Here is an 18,226-nt window from a genome sequence, read left to right on the forward strand (position 1 = left end):
CATAGCATAGAATATCTGCATAGACACACCCACATAGCATAGAATATCTGCATAGACACACCCTCATAGCATAGAATCTCTGCATAGACACACCCTCATAGCATAGAATCTCTGCATAGACACACCCTCATAGCATAGAATATCTGCATAGACACACCCTCATAGCATAGAATATCTGCATAGACACACCCGCATAGGATAGAATATCTGCAGAGACACGCCCTCATGCTTAGAATATCTGTATAGACACACCCTCATAGCATAGAATATCTGCATAGACACACTCTCATAGCATAGAATATCTGCATAGACACACCCTGTTTCATAAATATGCCTCTATTGATTTACTTATAGAAGAGGAATGTATTATTTCAGTCATTAGAGGCATTTTCTACAGATTGATGAAACCATTACAAAATGTACTCAGAATTCCTTGTGATTTTCTTTTCCTGTGAGAAAATGTAAATATTTATGATGATAAACCAGGATGTCCTTCATGTCTGCAAGCAATGGTGGCCTTGAGCGCTAGTCTACATCTTAAAACAATAATATCAGCTTCATAGGATGCTGCAGGGTCTCTGGCCTCCTAGGATACAACATTCATCACCTACTAAGTTGTAATCTGTATGCATGGAATCACAGGGTTTTCTAATGCATGTTTTTCTGCATTGCATAGAAGCATACAATTTTGTATTTGTTTCAATGCTAATTTTTGCATGCTTTTTTGGAATTCAAGATTTCTGCCTAGCAACAGCTGTTCACATAGTAATTAAAGTGCTATAACTTCTGTTTATATGCTACTTCCTCTTCAGTGCTGTGTGGTATTTCAAATTATCATTTCCATCACCAGACACCCTTCAAAGTGCAGACTTACCAATTTCAGGAGAGACCCAGATTATAAGGTCTATACGCTTAATTGATTCGAACAAAGTAAGTGTATAGACTTTATAATCTGGGTAATGATAATTTGAAATACCACACAGCGCTGAAGTTTAAAGGAGATATGTTGATGAAGTTGATCTGAAGACTTGTACTTCCTGGCAGCTTATGGGATTTTATACAATCTCTTGCACGGATATAATACTATATATACTGTATATGCTACTTCCTGCATGGGTTGAAGGAAGGTGTTTGGAGAGAGGAGAGAAAATGCAATGCAATTTTGCACACAGAAAAATGCATAGACATCTATTCCTATGCGGCACCATTGGAATACATGCAGCATGCTGTGTTTTCACACACTTACAAGCACGCAGAAATCGCATACAGAGGGGCCCTGGGGCAAAAGTAACTTGAGGACCCCCCCCCCCCCGAGGCTCTCCTTCAAACCAAATCGCCCACAGGGTTCCTGTGCCAGCTGCCACAGTTGCCCCTCCCGTCATCATATGGCGCCTGAAAAGCATTTTTTGGCATTCCCATTTTTCCCCTCCTCCTTTTCCATTACAAAGTAAACACAGAGCATCCCTGCTGTCATGGGTCACGATAGCTGGAGGGGCACCTTGGGGGGTCCCCACAGGTTATAAGGCCCTGGGGCAATTGCCTCCTTTTGCCTCTATACTTTTAGAAGCACTGGCCCTGCATTTACTTGCATTGCTGTGCCTTTCTATGGCGCAGAAAAATACATGGATTCGCATGATGTGCTGTCTCCCTATTGGCTATGTCCTACAATAAGAATGCTCAGCTATGTGCTCAGCAGTACAAACCGCGCTTAGTGACTATCGGGTACAGCAGCTCCTGGGATCTCTGTGCTGCCACTGATTGCTACTGATGAGCAGGCACAGCAGCCACTGGGATCTTTGTGCAGCCACTCATTACTACTGATGAGCAGGCACATCAGCCACTGGGATCTCTGTGCAGCCAGTCATTGCTACTGACGAGCAGGCACAGCAGCCACAGCGATCTCTGCGTAGCCAGTTCTTGCTACTGACGAGCATGCACAGCAGCCACTTGGATCTTTGTGCAGCCACTCATTGCTACTGACGAGCAGGCACATCAGTCACTGGGATCTCTGTGCAGCCAGTCATTGCTACTGACGAGCAGGCACAGCAGCCACAGGGATCTCTGCGTAGCCAGTCATTACTACTGACGAGCAGGCACAGCAGCCACTGGGATCTCTGTGTAGCCAGTCATTGCTACTGATGAGCAGGCACAGCAGCCACTGGGATCTCTGTGCAGCCAGTCATTACTACTGATGAGCAGGCACAGCAGCCACTGGGATCTCTGTACTGCCAGTCATTGCTAATAGCAGTGTCCTGGTACAGCCTTGGTCCGCTAGAAAACTTTGACATCATCCTGTCAGCCTGCAGTAGTTTATTTGGAAAATTTCGCATCTGCCTCCCAAAAACGCTGAACTCTGTATGACCTTTCTGCCCTCTCTAAATGCCTGTCCTGCTCAGGGGGCAGCGAAAAGTAAAGAGGAACTGTAGTGAAAGTAATGATTATTAATATTATTTAGTTTTTATATAGCGCCGACATCTTCCGCAGCACTGTACAGAGTATATAGTCTTGTCACTAACTGTCCCTCAGAGGGGCTCACAATCTAATCCCTACCATAGTCATATGTCTACATATGTATCATGTTGTGCATGGATCATAGTCTAGGGACAATTTAGGGGGAAGCCAATTAACGTATCTATTTTGGGGGGGGGATGTGGGAGGAAGTGGAGTGCCTGGAGAAACCCCACGATAAAACACGGGGAGAACACACAAACTGAATCTAATAGCTTTTTCTTTTTACAATATTACTTTATAAATGATTTAGTCAGTGTTTGTTATTGTAAAATCTTTCTTCACCTTGATTTCTCACAGGTGGTGACATCTTTAGTCCTTTCAGGTGCAGCTCTGTGGAATGTTTGTTTCTGAGAATTCCGAAGCTAGTGAAAATAATGCCTGGTCTCCCAGAGTGCTTTGGGAGGAGAATTCCGAATAGCTACACAGCCTAGGCCAAGCATCACTGGGAGGGCGGGGCTACATATCAATATCCAGCAATGTATAGATATAGGAAGTGTTGCTGAAACCATGAAAATTACCGTAAAAGTGTGTATCCTGAATAATTAACTACATTGTTCTATACGTCACTACAGTGCTTCTTTGAGTGCATTCAACTTTCTACAGACGGGTCCAAGTTCAATGAAGCACTCCATAGAGGGAATCCACACAGCTAAACTCTGAACGTACAGGATATACATTATTTTTTTTATAACATTGCTACAGCTTAAAGGAGGTGCCACTTTCAACTCTAAGTAAAGGGTCAACCCAAGTATAACAGATATTTAAATCGGTGGAAGCTGGAGAGTAAAACTACAGCGATTTTTCTACCTCTCAGGGACACTGGTGGTCAGATCTCTGAGCTGCCAGCTCTGCACACTGTCACTCCCATTCTAATGGGCTCCCCCTTTCCCTAATAGTGTGGTATCTTCTGCTGGAAGCATACTCATCTATGATGTGTGTTACCCATCGAAGAGCGAGACCTGATCCTCTTGGACGACATCCCAGGGGCAGCTTGTACAGACCCATCAGCTATGTAGTCGACAACTGTACTGTTGCTATGCGGGGGGAGGGACGACGGAGTGGCGCATTTGTGACATCACGCGACGAGCGGGGGAGCTGTCTCCTCAAAGAAGTTGGCCACCCATCGGGAAGAGTCTGGCTGGCAGATGGCTCGCAGGTTGGGGTCGGGGACTGCTGTACACAGTTTAATCGTCTCCTGAAGTGGTCATCAGCCAACTGTAACCAAGCGTGTTTACGAGCTTTTTGTGAAATTATAAGTCTCTAGTGGACACAGAATAGAGCATATAAAGACCTACCATTAATGGAAGCATCATAGGGTTCTGCCTCTTCATAATACCCCTCCTGTACATCCACTTTGGTGTTGGGTACTGGCACCTTCTCCGGAACCTGGTGAGTGAAGACAAAGAAAGTGGTTATACCTTATCCTTGCAGAATATAAACACTTCCACCATTGCTGCAACATCATCCATCAAAGGTGGCATCTCCATGCCAACATCATCCATCAAAGATGACATCTCCCTGCCAACATCATCCACCAGAACGTGAAATCTCCCTGCCATCATCATCATCCATCAAAGGAGACCTCGCCTTGCCAACAATGGCCATCAAAGGTGACATCTCCCTGCCAACATCATCCATCAAAGGAGACCTCGCCCTGCCAACTTCATCAAAGGTGAGGTCTCCCTGCCAACATCATCCATCAAAGGTGACATCACACTGCTAACATCATCCTTTATAACGTGAAATCTCCTTGCCAACATCATCCATCAAAGGAGACCTTGCCCTGCCACCATCATGCATCAAAGGTGACCTCTCCCTGCCAACATCATCCATCAGTAAAGTTCCTCTTTAATTTTTCACATCATACATCAGAATGGGTAAAATGTGATCTCTGGATTTGCCCATGGTGTGACTCTTGTGGGCTGTGTTTAATTATAACTATAACTGCTGATTTCCTGGGAATCTTTTATCCATCATGTACTCACTATGGTGTGAAAGTAAAAAAAACATCCAGGAGGCAGCTCTATGGACAGTTGGAAAAACCTCATTAATGAAAGAGGTAAGTGGAAAATGGCCAGACTGGTTTGAGCTGACAAACGCGGTTGTAAATCCAGTACCCACACAATGGCAAGTAGAAATGCATCTCAGAATGCACAGCACATCACACCATGTTGGGTTACCTTTCTGTCAGGGAAGGACAGATAACTGAGGCTACAGTGGTCACAGGATCACCAAAACTGGACAGCTGAACCCTTCAAAAAAACATAGCCTGGTTTAATGAATGCCAGTGTTCTGCTGAGGCACACAGATGGCGTCAGAACTTGGCAACCCCAGAATGAATCCATGTGGCCTACCTGCCTTGTGCCTGCAGCCCAGGCTGGTGGTGGTGTTGGGTTGTGGAAGAACAGGCGATTTGTGGCATGAATGTGCAGCTGAGAAATCTGCATAAATAGTATGATGTCATCACAAAGAATCTCAAAGGAATGTCTCCAGCATCTTGTGGATACCAAGGCATGAAGATGTGAAGCTGTACCGAGGGCAAAGGGAGAAGCGCTAGATGAGATTAGTAGAATGATCCTCATAAAGGACCATACATTCAAAAGCCCCACAAGCCAATTTGAGCACAGGGTATGGCAAAAGAAAAAAAATGTAGGTCGCAGGAAACCCAACTCCAAAAGCAGGTAATTTTGGCACGCGCTGCGCCTTACCTTGGCGCTACCATAGACATAATAATAGGTCTATGGCCGCACAGCATTGAAATTGGGGTGCTGGTGATCGACGGTCTCCGAATTGCTGCTCCCACCAAATTGCTACGACTTGGAGGGGGCATAGTTGTGAACGCCGCCCGGAATTTGCGCAGCAGCAGGGTGAGCCATCATTGGGCTTGCCCTGCGCTAAAGTGACCGGGTGATAAATCCATATATGCATCTAACACCCCCGTCCCTGGTGGGCATCTAACCTTAACCCTGTGACCACCTAACCTTAACCCCCAAGCTAATTTGTGCGCCCGCTTATGGAACTGCGGCTACTAATAATGGCCTCCAAGCGCCGGCTATTAGCAATCACATTTCGCATAGCGAGCAGCCCCATTCCCAGATTTGTTCCCGCTATAGCTGTTCCGTCATAAAGTGATCAGTGAGTGAATCAGTTTATCAAAGGCGGAGTTATGCTTTAAATAAAAATACTGAATATTTTCCCGGTGGTCCTCTTTAAGGTGGATTTCTCATCCGCTAGCCTGATCTGCAGTGGAGAGAGGGAGGAGATTACTTGGAGCATAGAGGTCCCGGCAGAGCAGCCACTGCTGTATATAATGCATGTGTTTGTATTCTGGGTTCACAGGAACTGTGTGGGAATACAGGACAGATCCCATCTCTGTGTTCTGTATTATTGTCACTAGAAAGGGGAGAAGGAGGAGGAGGAGGGGTGACCCTAACGGATCAATGCAGCCCCCTCCCTGATATGACTCATGGCTTTGTCCAGGCTTGACAGAAACTTCATGGAAAACTGGGAGATATATTTGGCACAATATAGCCATCGGAGGGGGAACTCCTTCTCTGACAGATGCTAACGAGCAGCAGAAGAACCTCTCATAATCTTCACTGAACACAAAATGCCAGATATGACCCGACATCCACTAAACACTTTGTCTCCATTGTAGGAAACTGTGAGGATGTTTTATTCACTGATGCAAATAAACGGTTTTCTTCTACAGCTCCCTGCCAAGCTAAAATACGCTTTTCGTGCAAACGCAACATGTAAAACTTGCAGCAGTTGTTTTAGAACACACGCGTCGCCATTGACACACGACTTCCGGTCTGCTGCGGGTCGCCGCACGGTAACGTAGGTTTGCCCTTGTGTCGGGGATGCAGCGAAAACGTCACTTCTGTTAAGGACTGATCGGCGTAACATCCTTGGGGTGTGGTTTGCGGGCAGATGCGTGCACATCCCCTCTCTGATGGTGGAGCTCCGCCTTCAGTCTCCAAGCGGCGATCGGCGTCTTTTATTGTCGTCTTTTATTGCTGTACAGTGCTGCGATCTGCAGCAGTGCTGTACTGGGGACGGCCATGTGACACGGCTTTCCCCTCCATTGGCTCAAGGGTGATCCGCTGTCATAGGCTGAAGCCTATGACAGCCGATCACAGGGGAAAATCACTTGTGCGCTGTATTGTGCTATAAAGCTGCAGTGGCCCTTTTTGTGAAAAATGGCCTGGTCTTTAGGGGGGGGGGGTTCATCAAGTGGTTAATTTGCCCTGAGGTTGGGTGCGGTAAAAATCCTGCACCCCACCGCAGTACAATAAAAGTACCGCACCGCCCCAGGTGTTATAGGGCCCTAAACAGAAAGGAGGCTTCAAAATAAGGTGAAAAGGGAAAAGTTTCCACCTGACACTTCAGAACTTTCTCCAGACAGAAAAAGTAGTAGTTTTCCAGGTGTCATGGGGTACCTGATCATATGATCAATTTGAGGTCAAGATTGTCTTCCTATTTGACTACCTCATCAAAATTGAGAAAAAGTTTGCAAAACTGATTTTTTTAGCTCAACCTGGGAAGGAGGGGAAAGGAAAGGGGGGGGGGGGGCGCACCATGCCAAAAATGGGTGTGTCCATGACCACAGTGAGGAAATGGGCATGTCCATGACATGGTGTGGGCAGAGCGAACTGTAATGTATCTCTGAATCTCTGAGGCAGTGCGGCAGATATTCCTCATAAAAACACAGATAGGCAAGGTGACCGTAAAGGTAATTAGGCCATGTTCCCCAAACACATAAGAAAACAGTGTTCCCACAATGATGTGGTGAAATGGGAGATTTGCATTATGGATGTCAGTCCAGGACATGACTATGTACTCTGTAAAGTGCTGCAGAAGATGAAAGTGCTACATAAATACATAATAATGATATGGTGGGACATTAGACTGACTATGGCCGGGATTAGATTGTGAGCTCCGCCAAGGACAGGACTACATTCTCTATAAAGTGCTGCCTTAGATGCCAGTGCTATATAAATACATAATATTGTAGGACATTAGAGTAGGATTATGGTGGGATTAGATTGTGCGCAAAATCTGCAGAAGCTGCTGATGTTACAGTATTAGCATACCACGCTGATCAGCAGCCGTGGCACACAGCTCCACATTTCTTTTTTTCCTTTTACCCCTTTTCGCTGTTTTTAGCTTTAGTTTTAGTTAGTTTTTAGTTACATTAGTTCTAGTGTGCAGTTTTAGAGGGCGGTATTTAAATATCTAGCCGGCTCCTAGCTGCAGTGCTAACCTCTTACATCAGCGAGCCCCCGCTGACCTCCGGCCCGAACGACATCCGCACAGCCTGGACGGTGCTGCTGCTGCTCCGTGACTCGGCTCCAGGTTCCCGCCGCCAGACCCATCTCTGCAGCCGGACCGATCTCAGGCCACCCACGTGGAAGGGTTCCGACAGCCAGCAGAGAGCGGCTCTCCTCCTGGGGCCTCCAGCCCCCGGGGCGCAGCATGTGCGTGTGGCCGCCCGCCGATCGCTGCCAGGCCCTTCACCCTTGCATGGACAGCCAGCACTGCTGACACATCCGGTAACCTCCTGGTAGCGGGGATAACCACAGGCAGCCAGCCATCCGCTCGCTCATTGCTCAGGCCTCCCACGTGGCCATTATCAGGAGAGAGGCCCTCATATGCAGCAGCTGAACTACAGAACTACGGACCCACAGAGCGGCTTCATTCAGCAACCAGTCAACAAGCCCCAGACACTGCAGTTGCGACAGGATTGAGTAATCGAGATGGCACCCGACCATCAGACTGCCACCCACCAGGGGTAAGAAACCTGCCTTCTTCTTCACTCTGCCTGTTTGCTGCCTGACCCACAGCTCTCTGCCCTCCAACCTGCCCGCCTGTCCGCAGACCCACAGCGGTCCTGCTCTCTGCCCTACAACCAACCCACCTGGCTGACCCGCAGTTTCTCTGCCCTCCAGCCTGCCTGTCTGCGACCCACAGCAGTCCTGCTTTTTATGCACTACAACCCTCCTGTCTTCTCCACAACTTGCCTGCCGGCTGCTTGTGGACCTGTCTGCTTACCTGCCATCTGCTTGCTGACCTGTCTGCTTGCTGACCTTCAGCGGCCCTGCTATCGGCCCCATAACCCGCCTGCCTGTCTGTCTGACGACCCACGGCAGTCCTGCTCCTCGGCCCCCCAAACCCCTGGTGTTCCCGGGGCTAGCGAGCGCCAGGCTAACCTTTGTGGTGCTGACTAACTGACGATTGCCTGCATGCACCCCCGCTGAGCAAGCTGGATGCACCAATATGCCATGCCCTTCCACCCCACGCTGGTGCACCATCACCCCTAGCGCCAACGACCATGGCCTTCCTAAGCTACCCCTAGCCTCACGCACCACCTATACCAGGGAACAGCTCCTAGGGTGGGAGCCACGGGCACCCCTCTACCTGAAGTCAAGCTCCTGACCACCCTGATCTGGGACCACATACAGCAAGTCCTAGACCCAGCCCTGAGACGCCGGCCAGGTAAGAGGCAGAGAGGATGCCGTGCCGGAGCCCGCGTGAGTCTGTGGAAGAAGGGCCTACGCTCAGCCATCCCCTCAGTCCTTCTGGCGAATGTACAATCCCTCCCTAACAAAACGGACGAACTACGCCTCCTCTGCGACAAGAGAGACCTTGGCAGTTACACTCCGGCCCTCTGCTTCACGGAAACATGGCTACATGGGGACATCCCCGATAACGCCCTCCTTCTCCCGGGCTTCAGCATCATCCGAGCAGATCGAGACCCTATCCTCTCGGGGAAAAAAAGAGGTGGTGGCATCTGCTTCTACATCAGCTACTCATGGTGCCCCACCCCGACGATACTAGACAGGAAGTGCTCTCCGGACCTGGAACTACTACTTATCAACTGTAGACCGCCATACTCACCACGGGAGTTTTCCTCTTATGCCCTTGCTGGAGTATACATCCCCCTGATGCCGACATCAAATCTGCCCTATTGGTCCTAAGCGAGACCATCTCGCAGTGGGAGACGTCCCTTCCGGACTCACTGTTCATCATAACGGGCGATTTCAACATGGCCAACCTGCGTCAGGAGATGCCACGCTATCACCAGCATGTAACGTGCCCCACCAGAGGACCGAACACCCTGGACCACTGCTACACAGCACTGAAGGATGCGTACATAGCGGCTCCATGGGCAGCCCTGGGTTCCTCGGATCACTGTCTTATCCACCTTATCCCTACCTACAGGAGGCGCCTAGAATCCGCTAAACCGATCAGTAAATCTGCCAAGGTGTGGTCAAACGAGGCCATACTGAAACTGCAAGCCTGCTTTGAATGCACTGATTGGAGGTCCCTGGAAGCGTCAGACCTGGATGAATGGGCAGATAACGTCGCCTCATACATCAGTTTCTGCGAGAATTCGTGTGTACCAACGAAATCCTTCAAGGTGTACCCGAACAACAAGCCGTGGTTCACCAACAAGCTACGGAAACTACGGAGGCGAAAGGAGGCTGCACACAAGTCCGGCAACCAGGAGGACTATAGGAAGGCAAGAAACGATCTTAAGCGGGAGCTGGGAGCGGCCAAAAAAAGAGTATGCCGAGAAAATCAAACTCAATCTGCGCTCAAATGACTCACGTGCTGTATGGAAGGGGCTGAAGGCCGCCACAAACTATAAGCCACAACCACAGCACGCAACACCCAGCCCGATACTAGCAGAAGAACTCAGCAGATTCTACTGCAGGTTCGAGAACCAGGAAGAACCGGAGGAGACTCAGGTATCGGCTACCCCTCCTCCATGCCCTGCTGACAACACCCTAAGTCTGCCCTCTCCCATGGTGGTGAGTGAGGCCGAGGTCCTGCGCCTCCTATCAACCCTAAATGCCAGGAAAGCCCCTGGCCCGGACGGAGTATCTCCAGCATGCATGAAAAACTGCGGTAGGCAACTTGCTCCAATTCTCTCTGCTATCTTCACCAAGTCCCTGGGGGAAGGCAAGGTCCCTGCGTGCTTCAAGAAGTCTACCATCATACCTGTGCCTAAGAAACAAGGAGTCACCGAACTGAACAACTTTAGGCCCGTGGCCCTGACGTCCGTCATCATGAAAACCATGGAGCGTGCGGTCCTGGCCTACCTCAAGCTCTCCACTTCGCCCCTCCTTGACCCCCTCCAGTTTGCATATAGATCAAACAGGTCCACTGATGATGCAATCAATATCTGCCTGGAGCTCATCAACGACCACCTTGACAGGCCGGACACATACGCTAGAATACTACTCCTGGACTTCAGCTCGGCCTTTAATACCATCTGCCCACGCATTCTCCAACAGGACCTAGCTGCACTGGAGGTCCACCCCAGTCTACAACTTTGGATCACAAACTTTCTTACCAACAGGTCCCAAGTCGTCAGACTGGGCGATATCCACTCTCAAGCAGCGGCCACAAACACAGGAGCTCCTCAAGGTTGCGTACTGTCACCATTGCTGTTCTCCTCTACACAAACAATTGTAGGTCTGAGGCAGACTCTGTCAAGGTCATCAAGTTCGCTGATGACACCACCATCGTTGGCCTTGTCACCAAGGATAATGTCCGAGAGTACTGTCAGCAGGTGGAGAGAATTTGCAACTGGAGCAAGGAGAACAGGCTGGTGCTAAACACCGAAAAAACCGTTGAGTTAATCATTGACTTCAGGAGGTCTGCTCCCTCCCCTCCTCCAATCTACATTGGTGGCAGCGAGGTAACCAGAGTGTCCTGCGCCCGGTTTCTAGGTACTACCATCTCCTGTGACCTAAGCTGGAAGCCCAACATCACTGCCACTCAACGGAAGGCCCAACAAAGACTCTTCTTCCTCCGCCAGCTGAGAAAGTTCGGCATGACTCAAGAAATTCTAACCAGATTTTACTCCGCCACCATTGAGTCGATCCTCTGCTCTTCCATCTTGGTGTGGTATGCTGGCGCCACTGTCAATGATAGGGACAAACTACAGAGAGTTATCCGGTCAGCTGAGAGGATCATTGGGTGCCCCCTCCCCTCACTTGCCCTACTATACAACAAAAGACTTAAATCCAGGGCATTGAGGATTGCAAATGATTCCTCACACCCAGGCCATCGCTACTTCAGCATCCTGCCCCTGGGCCGGAGACTACGAGCCATCTCCACTAAGACCACGAGACACAGGAACTCGTTCTTCCCCTCGGCAGTCAGCCTCCTAAACTCCCTCCATATTCTGCCATCAAGCAAGCTCTAACGTACGGCGAGGCCGGCGGCGCTACCGCTGAACAGCCGACCAGCCCACAAGACTAACTATTAGACATCTCAGTGACACACTGGGAATGTGATGTGTATTACAATGTAATGTTAATCTGATGTCTGTTGTGTGTCTCTCTCTATGTATTCTTTCTGAGCTATTGTACTGTGCCAAAAACAATTCCGGGCATGACCCCTCATGCTTGGCGAAATAAAATGATTCTGATTCTGATGTAATAATCATGAGCCTCCAAAATGCCAAATGCTGCAACAATAACCCCAAAGTAGCAAATGCAGTCTCTATGTCCATCAAATAATAACTGCAGCAACGGTTTCCTCTGACACATGAATTGCAGCAGAAAACTGATTACTCCAACTCCGCAAACGGTAAATGAGGCAAACTTTACCTCATACGGCCACAGAGTCCTATGGCTGGGACACCCAGCGGCCAAAAGTGGGTGATAACCTGGGACACATTGCAGTCTGGGACAGGGGACCCTGAACCTGGGACGTGTCCCAGGTAAAACGGGACGTCTGGGTACAATATCAAAATAGCAGCACCCACGTGGGCAAATGAACAGCAGAAATGAGCCATGGAAAAGAGATAACAGTTGAAATGTGCTGTGGCCAGCATGTCTGTAGCTACAAGTCTGAACTCGTGTAGCATTTTTTATGTAGGTACCATGATAATTATTGCTGTGGGAGGAGTCATAGATTGTAATTTTGTATTTCCAGGGTGAGCATTGGTATCGCTGTAGTGCAAGTAGTGAATACAAATACCAACCTTACAACTTTGTAAGAGATGATATTTACTAATTTTTTTTTTCCTGGTTTAATCCTGAGGCCGGTTTCACACTGTATATTGGCACCCAGGAGCATTGCACCACCAAAAACAGGCCTTCGGGGATTCCCGCTTTAGTGTGCGGTAATCCCAGTCTGGCAGCAGGCCAAGCAGGAAGTGACGCTCACTTCCTGTTTGCGACTCGACTTGCGCGGAAGCAATTTGCTAAAATATGCTTTCACGCATGCGCAACGGGTAAAACTGCGACGGTCCGTTTAAAAATATGCGCGTCTTATACTTATATGACTTTTTGGTCTGCTGGCAAAGCTCACTGCATGCAATATGAAGTACCCAATAGACTTTCATTGCCCTAGTGTTAGGCTGCGGCAAATTGCCACACCGCGCCAGTGTGAAAGGGCCCTCAGACTTCATATATTGCGTTGTTCAGAGATGTCTCAGCCAGAGTTGACCAGGGCTATTTGGTAATTTTTCAGCTGTGCAATAATCTATCAGATACAATGTCACCCTACAAATAAATCTAGGCTTTTACGACATCACGTCTTGTGAAAAGAGGGGATTTCCCCTTGACTGCATCATCATTAAGTGCTTTCAGCAATAAAAAAACTACGGCGGCTAACTTCCCTCGACCTCCCCCTAAAACTGCAGAGAACGTTTGTCAGAGGAGATGACAAGAGATGGGAGGAGGCGACGTGACCCTGAGTGTTTCATCCTGGGCCTGCGTAATGTAAAGTGTTTAGATTTAAACTAAACTAAACTCTTCAGGTTTAAACTAAACCATCATCTGAATGAGATGCCTTGGCCAGTGATGATGATGATGATGATGATGTTTAAACCAGGATCCAGAAAAGCTTTGAGCTGAAATATTAACGCTCCTGCAGACACTGCCTCCACATCCACCGCGGACCTGAGAAAGAGCCGTAACCAACTGGCGGCCAAACCAGAGATAATTGATTTCATTGCGGTACTTAGTGGTGGTTAAATGCAGCACGTCGTACAAACCATTGCGGCTGCCTTACATGTTCACTAACACCACTAGCATGGAAAAAAGAGTGAGAGGGTCAGATTCACCATTGTCTGTTGATAAACTGGAAAGACTTTTCGCTAAACTGAATTATTACTTTTGGCAAAGGCAAAATGCCTTGAAGTTCCAGGTTATGGACAGGTTCACAGGATTTTACTACTGCCGCTTCTCTACTAAACCCCATCAGGCAAGTATTATACTTGGAAGAACAGATTTCAGAAAAGGTTTGAAAGAAAAAATACACAAATCTAAGTTTGGCTTACCTAGGATGCCCCAAACCCACATGTAAACAATGCCCTATGACAGATATATGCTGCACTGACACAATGAACCCCTTGGGTAGAGGGTTCAACAACTGACCTTCAAACACCACAAAAAAAATCCAATATGCAATATTAGGATAGTGACATAGATAAGTCCTTAAGCAGAAAAATGACAGTATTCTTCCTCCACTTAACACAACAGTGGTTTCGAGGTCCACGGCCGAGAAGACAACCTTCAGAGTATTTCAAAGCAAGACACCACCACCCAGGCCCAGATTTACATCACAGGAGACTATACAGGGAGTGCAGAATTATTAGGCAAATGAGTATTTTGACCACATCATCCTCTTTATGCATGTTGTCTTACTCCAAGCTGTATAGGCTCGAAAGCCTACTACCAATTAAGCATATTAGGTGATGTGCATCTCTGTAATGAGAAGGGGTGTGGTCTAATGACATCAACACCCTATATCAGGTGTGCATAATTATTAGGCAACTTCCTTTCCTTTGGCAAAATGGGTCAAAAGAAGGACTTGACAGGCTCAGAAGTCAAAAATAGTGAAACATCTTGCAGAGGGATGCAGCACTCTTAAAATTGCAAAGCTTCTGAAGCGTGATCATCGAACAATCAAGCGCTTCATTCAAAATAGTCGACAGGGTCGCAAGAAGCGTGTGGAAAAACCAAGGCGTGAAATAACTGCCCATGAACGGAGAAAAGTCAAGCGTGCAGCTGCCAAGATGCCATTTGCCACCAGTTTGGCCATATCTCAGAGCCGCAACATCACTGGAGTTCCCAAAAGCACAAGATGTGCAATACTCAGAGACATGGCCAGGGTAAGAAAGGCTGAAAGACGACCACCACTGACAAGACACACAAGCTGAAACGTCAAGACTGGGCTAAGAAATATCTCAAGACTGATTTTTCTAAGGTTTTATGGACTGATGAAATGAGAGTGAGTCTTGATGGGGCAGATGGATGGGCCCGTGGCTGGATTGGTAAAGGGCAGAGAGCACTAGTCTGACTCAGACACCAGCAAGGTGGAGGTGGAGTACTGGTTTGGGCTGGTATCAACCCGAAAAGGCCCCACAAGCTCATCTTTGATGAGGATGGAGTCAAGCTCAACTCCCAGTCCTACTGCCAGTTTCTGGAAGACACCCTCGTCAAGCAGTGGTACAGGAAGAAGTCTGCATCCTTCCAGAAAAACATGATTTTCATGCAGGACAATGCTCCATCACACGCGTCCAAGTACTCCACAGCGTGGCTGGCAAGAAAGGGTATAAAAAAAGAAAAACTAATGACATGGCCCCCTTGTTCACCTGATCTGAACCCCATTGAGAACCTGTGGTCCATCATAAAATGTGAGATTTACAAGGAGGGAAAACAGTACACCTCTCTGAACAGTGTCTGGGAGGCTGTGGTTGCTGCTGCACGCAATGTTGATGGTGAACAGATCAAAACACTGACATAATCCATGGATGGCAGGCTTTTGAGTGTCCTTGCAAAGAAAGGTGGCTATATTGGTCACTGATTTGTTTTTGTTTTGTTTTTGAATGTCAGAAATGTATATTTGTGAATGTTGAGATGTTATATTGGTTTCACTGGTAAAAATAAATAATTGAAATGGGTATATATTTGTTTTTTGTTAAGTTGCCTAATAATTATGCACAGTAATAGTCACCTGCACACACAGATATCCCCCTAAAATAGTTAAAACTAAAAACTAGGGGTGGGACGACGAATCCGGCGAATCCACGAATCCCTCGAATATTAGGAAATATTCGAGATTCGTGGATTCGAATCCCGACGCCATTTTCCACTATACGAATCCGCCGAATCCCGACGCCGCATCGCCGCGCATCCGCCGCTCGCACTCGTCCTCCTCCGACCTCCTCCGACCCCCCCCCCCCGCGCCTCCTCCGCTCGCCCCCCCTGCCCGCATCCACTCACCTATCCATAGCGGAGCGCAGAGCGGCAGACCTCTCGCCGACTTCCTGGTTCCCCCTAGTGACCGGCTCTTACAATGACGTCATTAGTAAGAGCCGGTCCGGCCACTAGAGGGAACAGGGAAGTAACGAAGAGGTCTGCCGCTCTGCGCTCCACGGGAAAGGTGAGTAGATTATGCAGGGGTGAGCGGAGGAGGCACGGGGGACGGAGGGGGCCGTGGGGGGGTTGGCGGGGGAGGGGGGTTCTATCTACCTACCTACCTACCTACCTACCGACCTAACACTATCCCTACCTACCTACAGGCCGCTACACCTACCTACCTACAGGCCCCTATACCTACCTAAAGGCCCCCTATACGCACCTACCTGCCTACCTAAAGGCCCCTATACCTACCTAAAGGCCCCTATACCTACCTAAAGGCCCCTATACCTACCTACCTAAAGGCCCCTATACCTACCTACCTACCTACCTAATGGCCCCTATACCTACCTACCTACCCACCTACCTACAGGCCCCCTATACATACCTACCTACCTAAAGGCACCTATACCTACCTACCTACCAGACACTATACCTACCTACAGGCAACTATACCTACCTACAGGCCACTATACCTACCTACCTACCCACCGGCCACTATCCTTACCTACCTACAGGCTGCTATACCTACCTACCTACCTACAGGCTGCTATACCTACCTACCTACCTACCTACAGGCCACTATACCTACCTACCTACCGGCCACTATCCTTACCTACCTATAGGATGCTATACCTACCTACCTACCTACAGGCCACTATACCTACCTACCTACCTACCGGCCACTATCCTTACCTACCTATAGGCTGCTATACCTACCTACCTACCTACAGGCCGCTATACCCACCTACCTAAAGGCCCCCTATACCTACCTAAAGGCCCCCTATACGTACCTACCTACCTACCTAAAGGCCCCTATACCTACCTACCTACCTACCTACCTAAAGGTCCCTATACCTACCTACAGGCCACTATACCTACCTACAGGCCTCAATACCTACCTACCTACCTACCTACCTACAGGCCCCCTATACGTACCTACCTACCTAAAGGCACCTATACCTGCCTACCTACATACTTACCTATACTTAAGGCCCTATACCCTGCTACCTATACTGAAGGTCCCTTTACCTACCTACCTACCTACCTACCTACACTGAAGGCACATGTACCTTACTACCTATACTGAAGGCCCCTATACCTAGCTACCTACCTATACTGAAGGCACATATACCCTGCTACCTATACTGAAGGCACATATACCCTGCTACCTATACTGAAGGCCCCTATACCTAGTTACCTACCAATACTGAAGGCCCCTATACCTTGCTACAGATACTGAAGGCACATGTACCCTGCTACCGATACTGAAGGCCCATATACCCTGCTACCTATACTGAAGGCCCATATACCCTGCTACCTATACTGAAGGCCCATATACCCTGCTACCTATACTGAAGGCCCATATACCCTGCTACCTATACTGAAGGCCCATATACCCTACTACCTATACTGAAGGCCCATATACCCTGCTACCTATACTGAAGGCCCATATACCCTGCTACCTATACTGAAGGCCCATATACCCTGCTACCTATACTGAAGGCCCATAAACCCTGCTACCTATACTGAAGGCCCATAAACCCTGCTACCGATACTGAAGGCACCTTTACCTCGCTACCTATGCCTGGGTACCTGTACTGCGGGCAACTATACCACGGATCGCACAATTTTTATGTGCAGGATTCGTTAGATTCGGGATTCGAAAGGTTCGAGATATTCGAGAACCTTTTTAGATTCGGATCCGGATTCGAAGAAATTGTGGATTCGTCCCATCCCTACTAAAAACAAACTAAAAACTACTTTCAAAAATATTCAGCTTTGATATTAATGAGTTTTTTGGGTTCATAGAGAACATGGTTGTTCAATAATAAAATTATTCCTCAAAAATACCACTTGCCTAATAATTCTGCACTGTCTGTAGGAACAGATCAGAATCAGAATCCTTTTATTTCGCCAAGCATGAGGGGACATGCCCGGAAATGTTTTTGGCACAATACAATACAATGGCTCCGGAAGAGTGCATAGAAAGAGGAAGGAGGAAAGAGAAAGAGAGAGTGCATAGAAGGCAAAATCAGATTAACACAACATTGTAAAAAACATTTCAATCCCAGTGTGTCCCTACGATGTCGAAAGTCAGTTCAGTTAGTCTTGTGGGCTGGTCAGCTGTTCAGCCGTAGCGCCACCGGCCTCGCCGCTCGTTGACGTTTGCTTTGATGGTAGAACGTGGAGGGAGTTTAGGAGGTTGACTGCCGAGGGAAAGAACGAGTTCCTATGTCTCGTGGTTTTAGTGGAGATGGCTCGTAGTCTCCGTCCCAAGGGCAGAATGCTGAAGTAGCGGTGGCCTGGGTGTGAGGAGTCATTTG

The 18,226-nt window shown here is 48.3% G+C and overlaps 1 protein-coding gene across 2 annotated transcripts in view; it reads right to left on the reverse strand.

Moving 5' to 3' along the window:
- AFAP1L2 (actin filament associated protein 1 like 2) overlaps positions 1-18,226 on the reverse strand; it is a 232,300-nt gene that overhangs the window by 86,715 nt on the left and 127,359 nt on the right. For both annotated transcript variants that reach the window (XM_068257401.1, XM_068257400.1), the window contains exon 5: positions 3,807-3,897. In XM_068257401.1, coding sequence (XP_068113502.1) covers positions 3,807-3,897 — 91 coding nt within the window. The remainder of the gene's footprint in view (positions 1-3,806; positions 3,898-18,226) is intronic.

The sequence above is a fragment of the Hyperolius riggenbachi genome, chromosome 10 (genome assembly GCF_040937935.1).
Source record: "Hyperolius riggenbachi isolate aHypRig1 chromosome 10, aHypRig1.pri, whole genome shotgun sequence".
In the NCBI taxonomy this organism is placed as follows: domain Eukaryota; kingdom Metazoa; phylum Chordata; class Amphibia; order Anura; family Hyperoliidae; genus Hyperolius; species Hyperolius riggenbachi.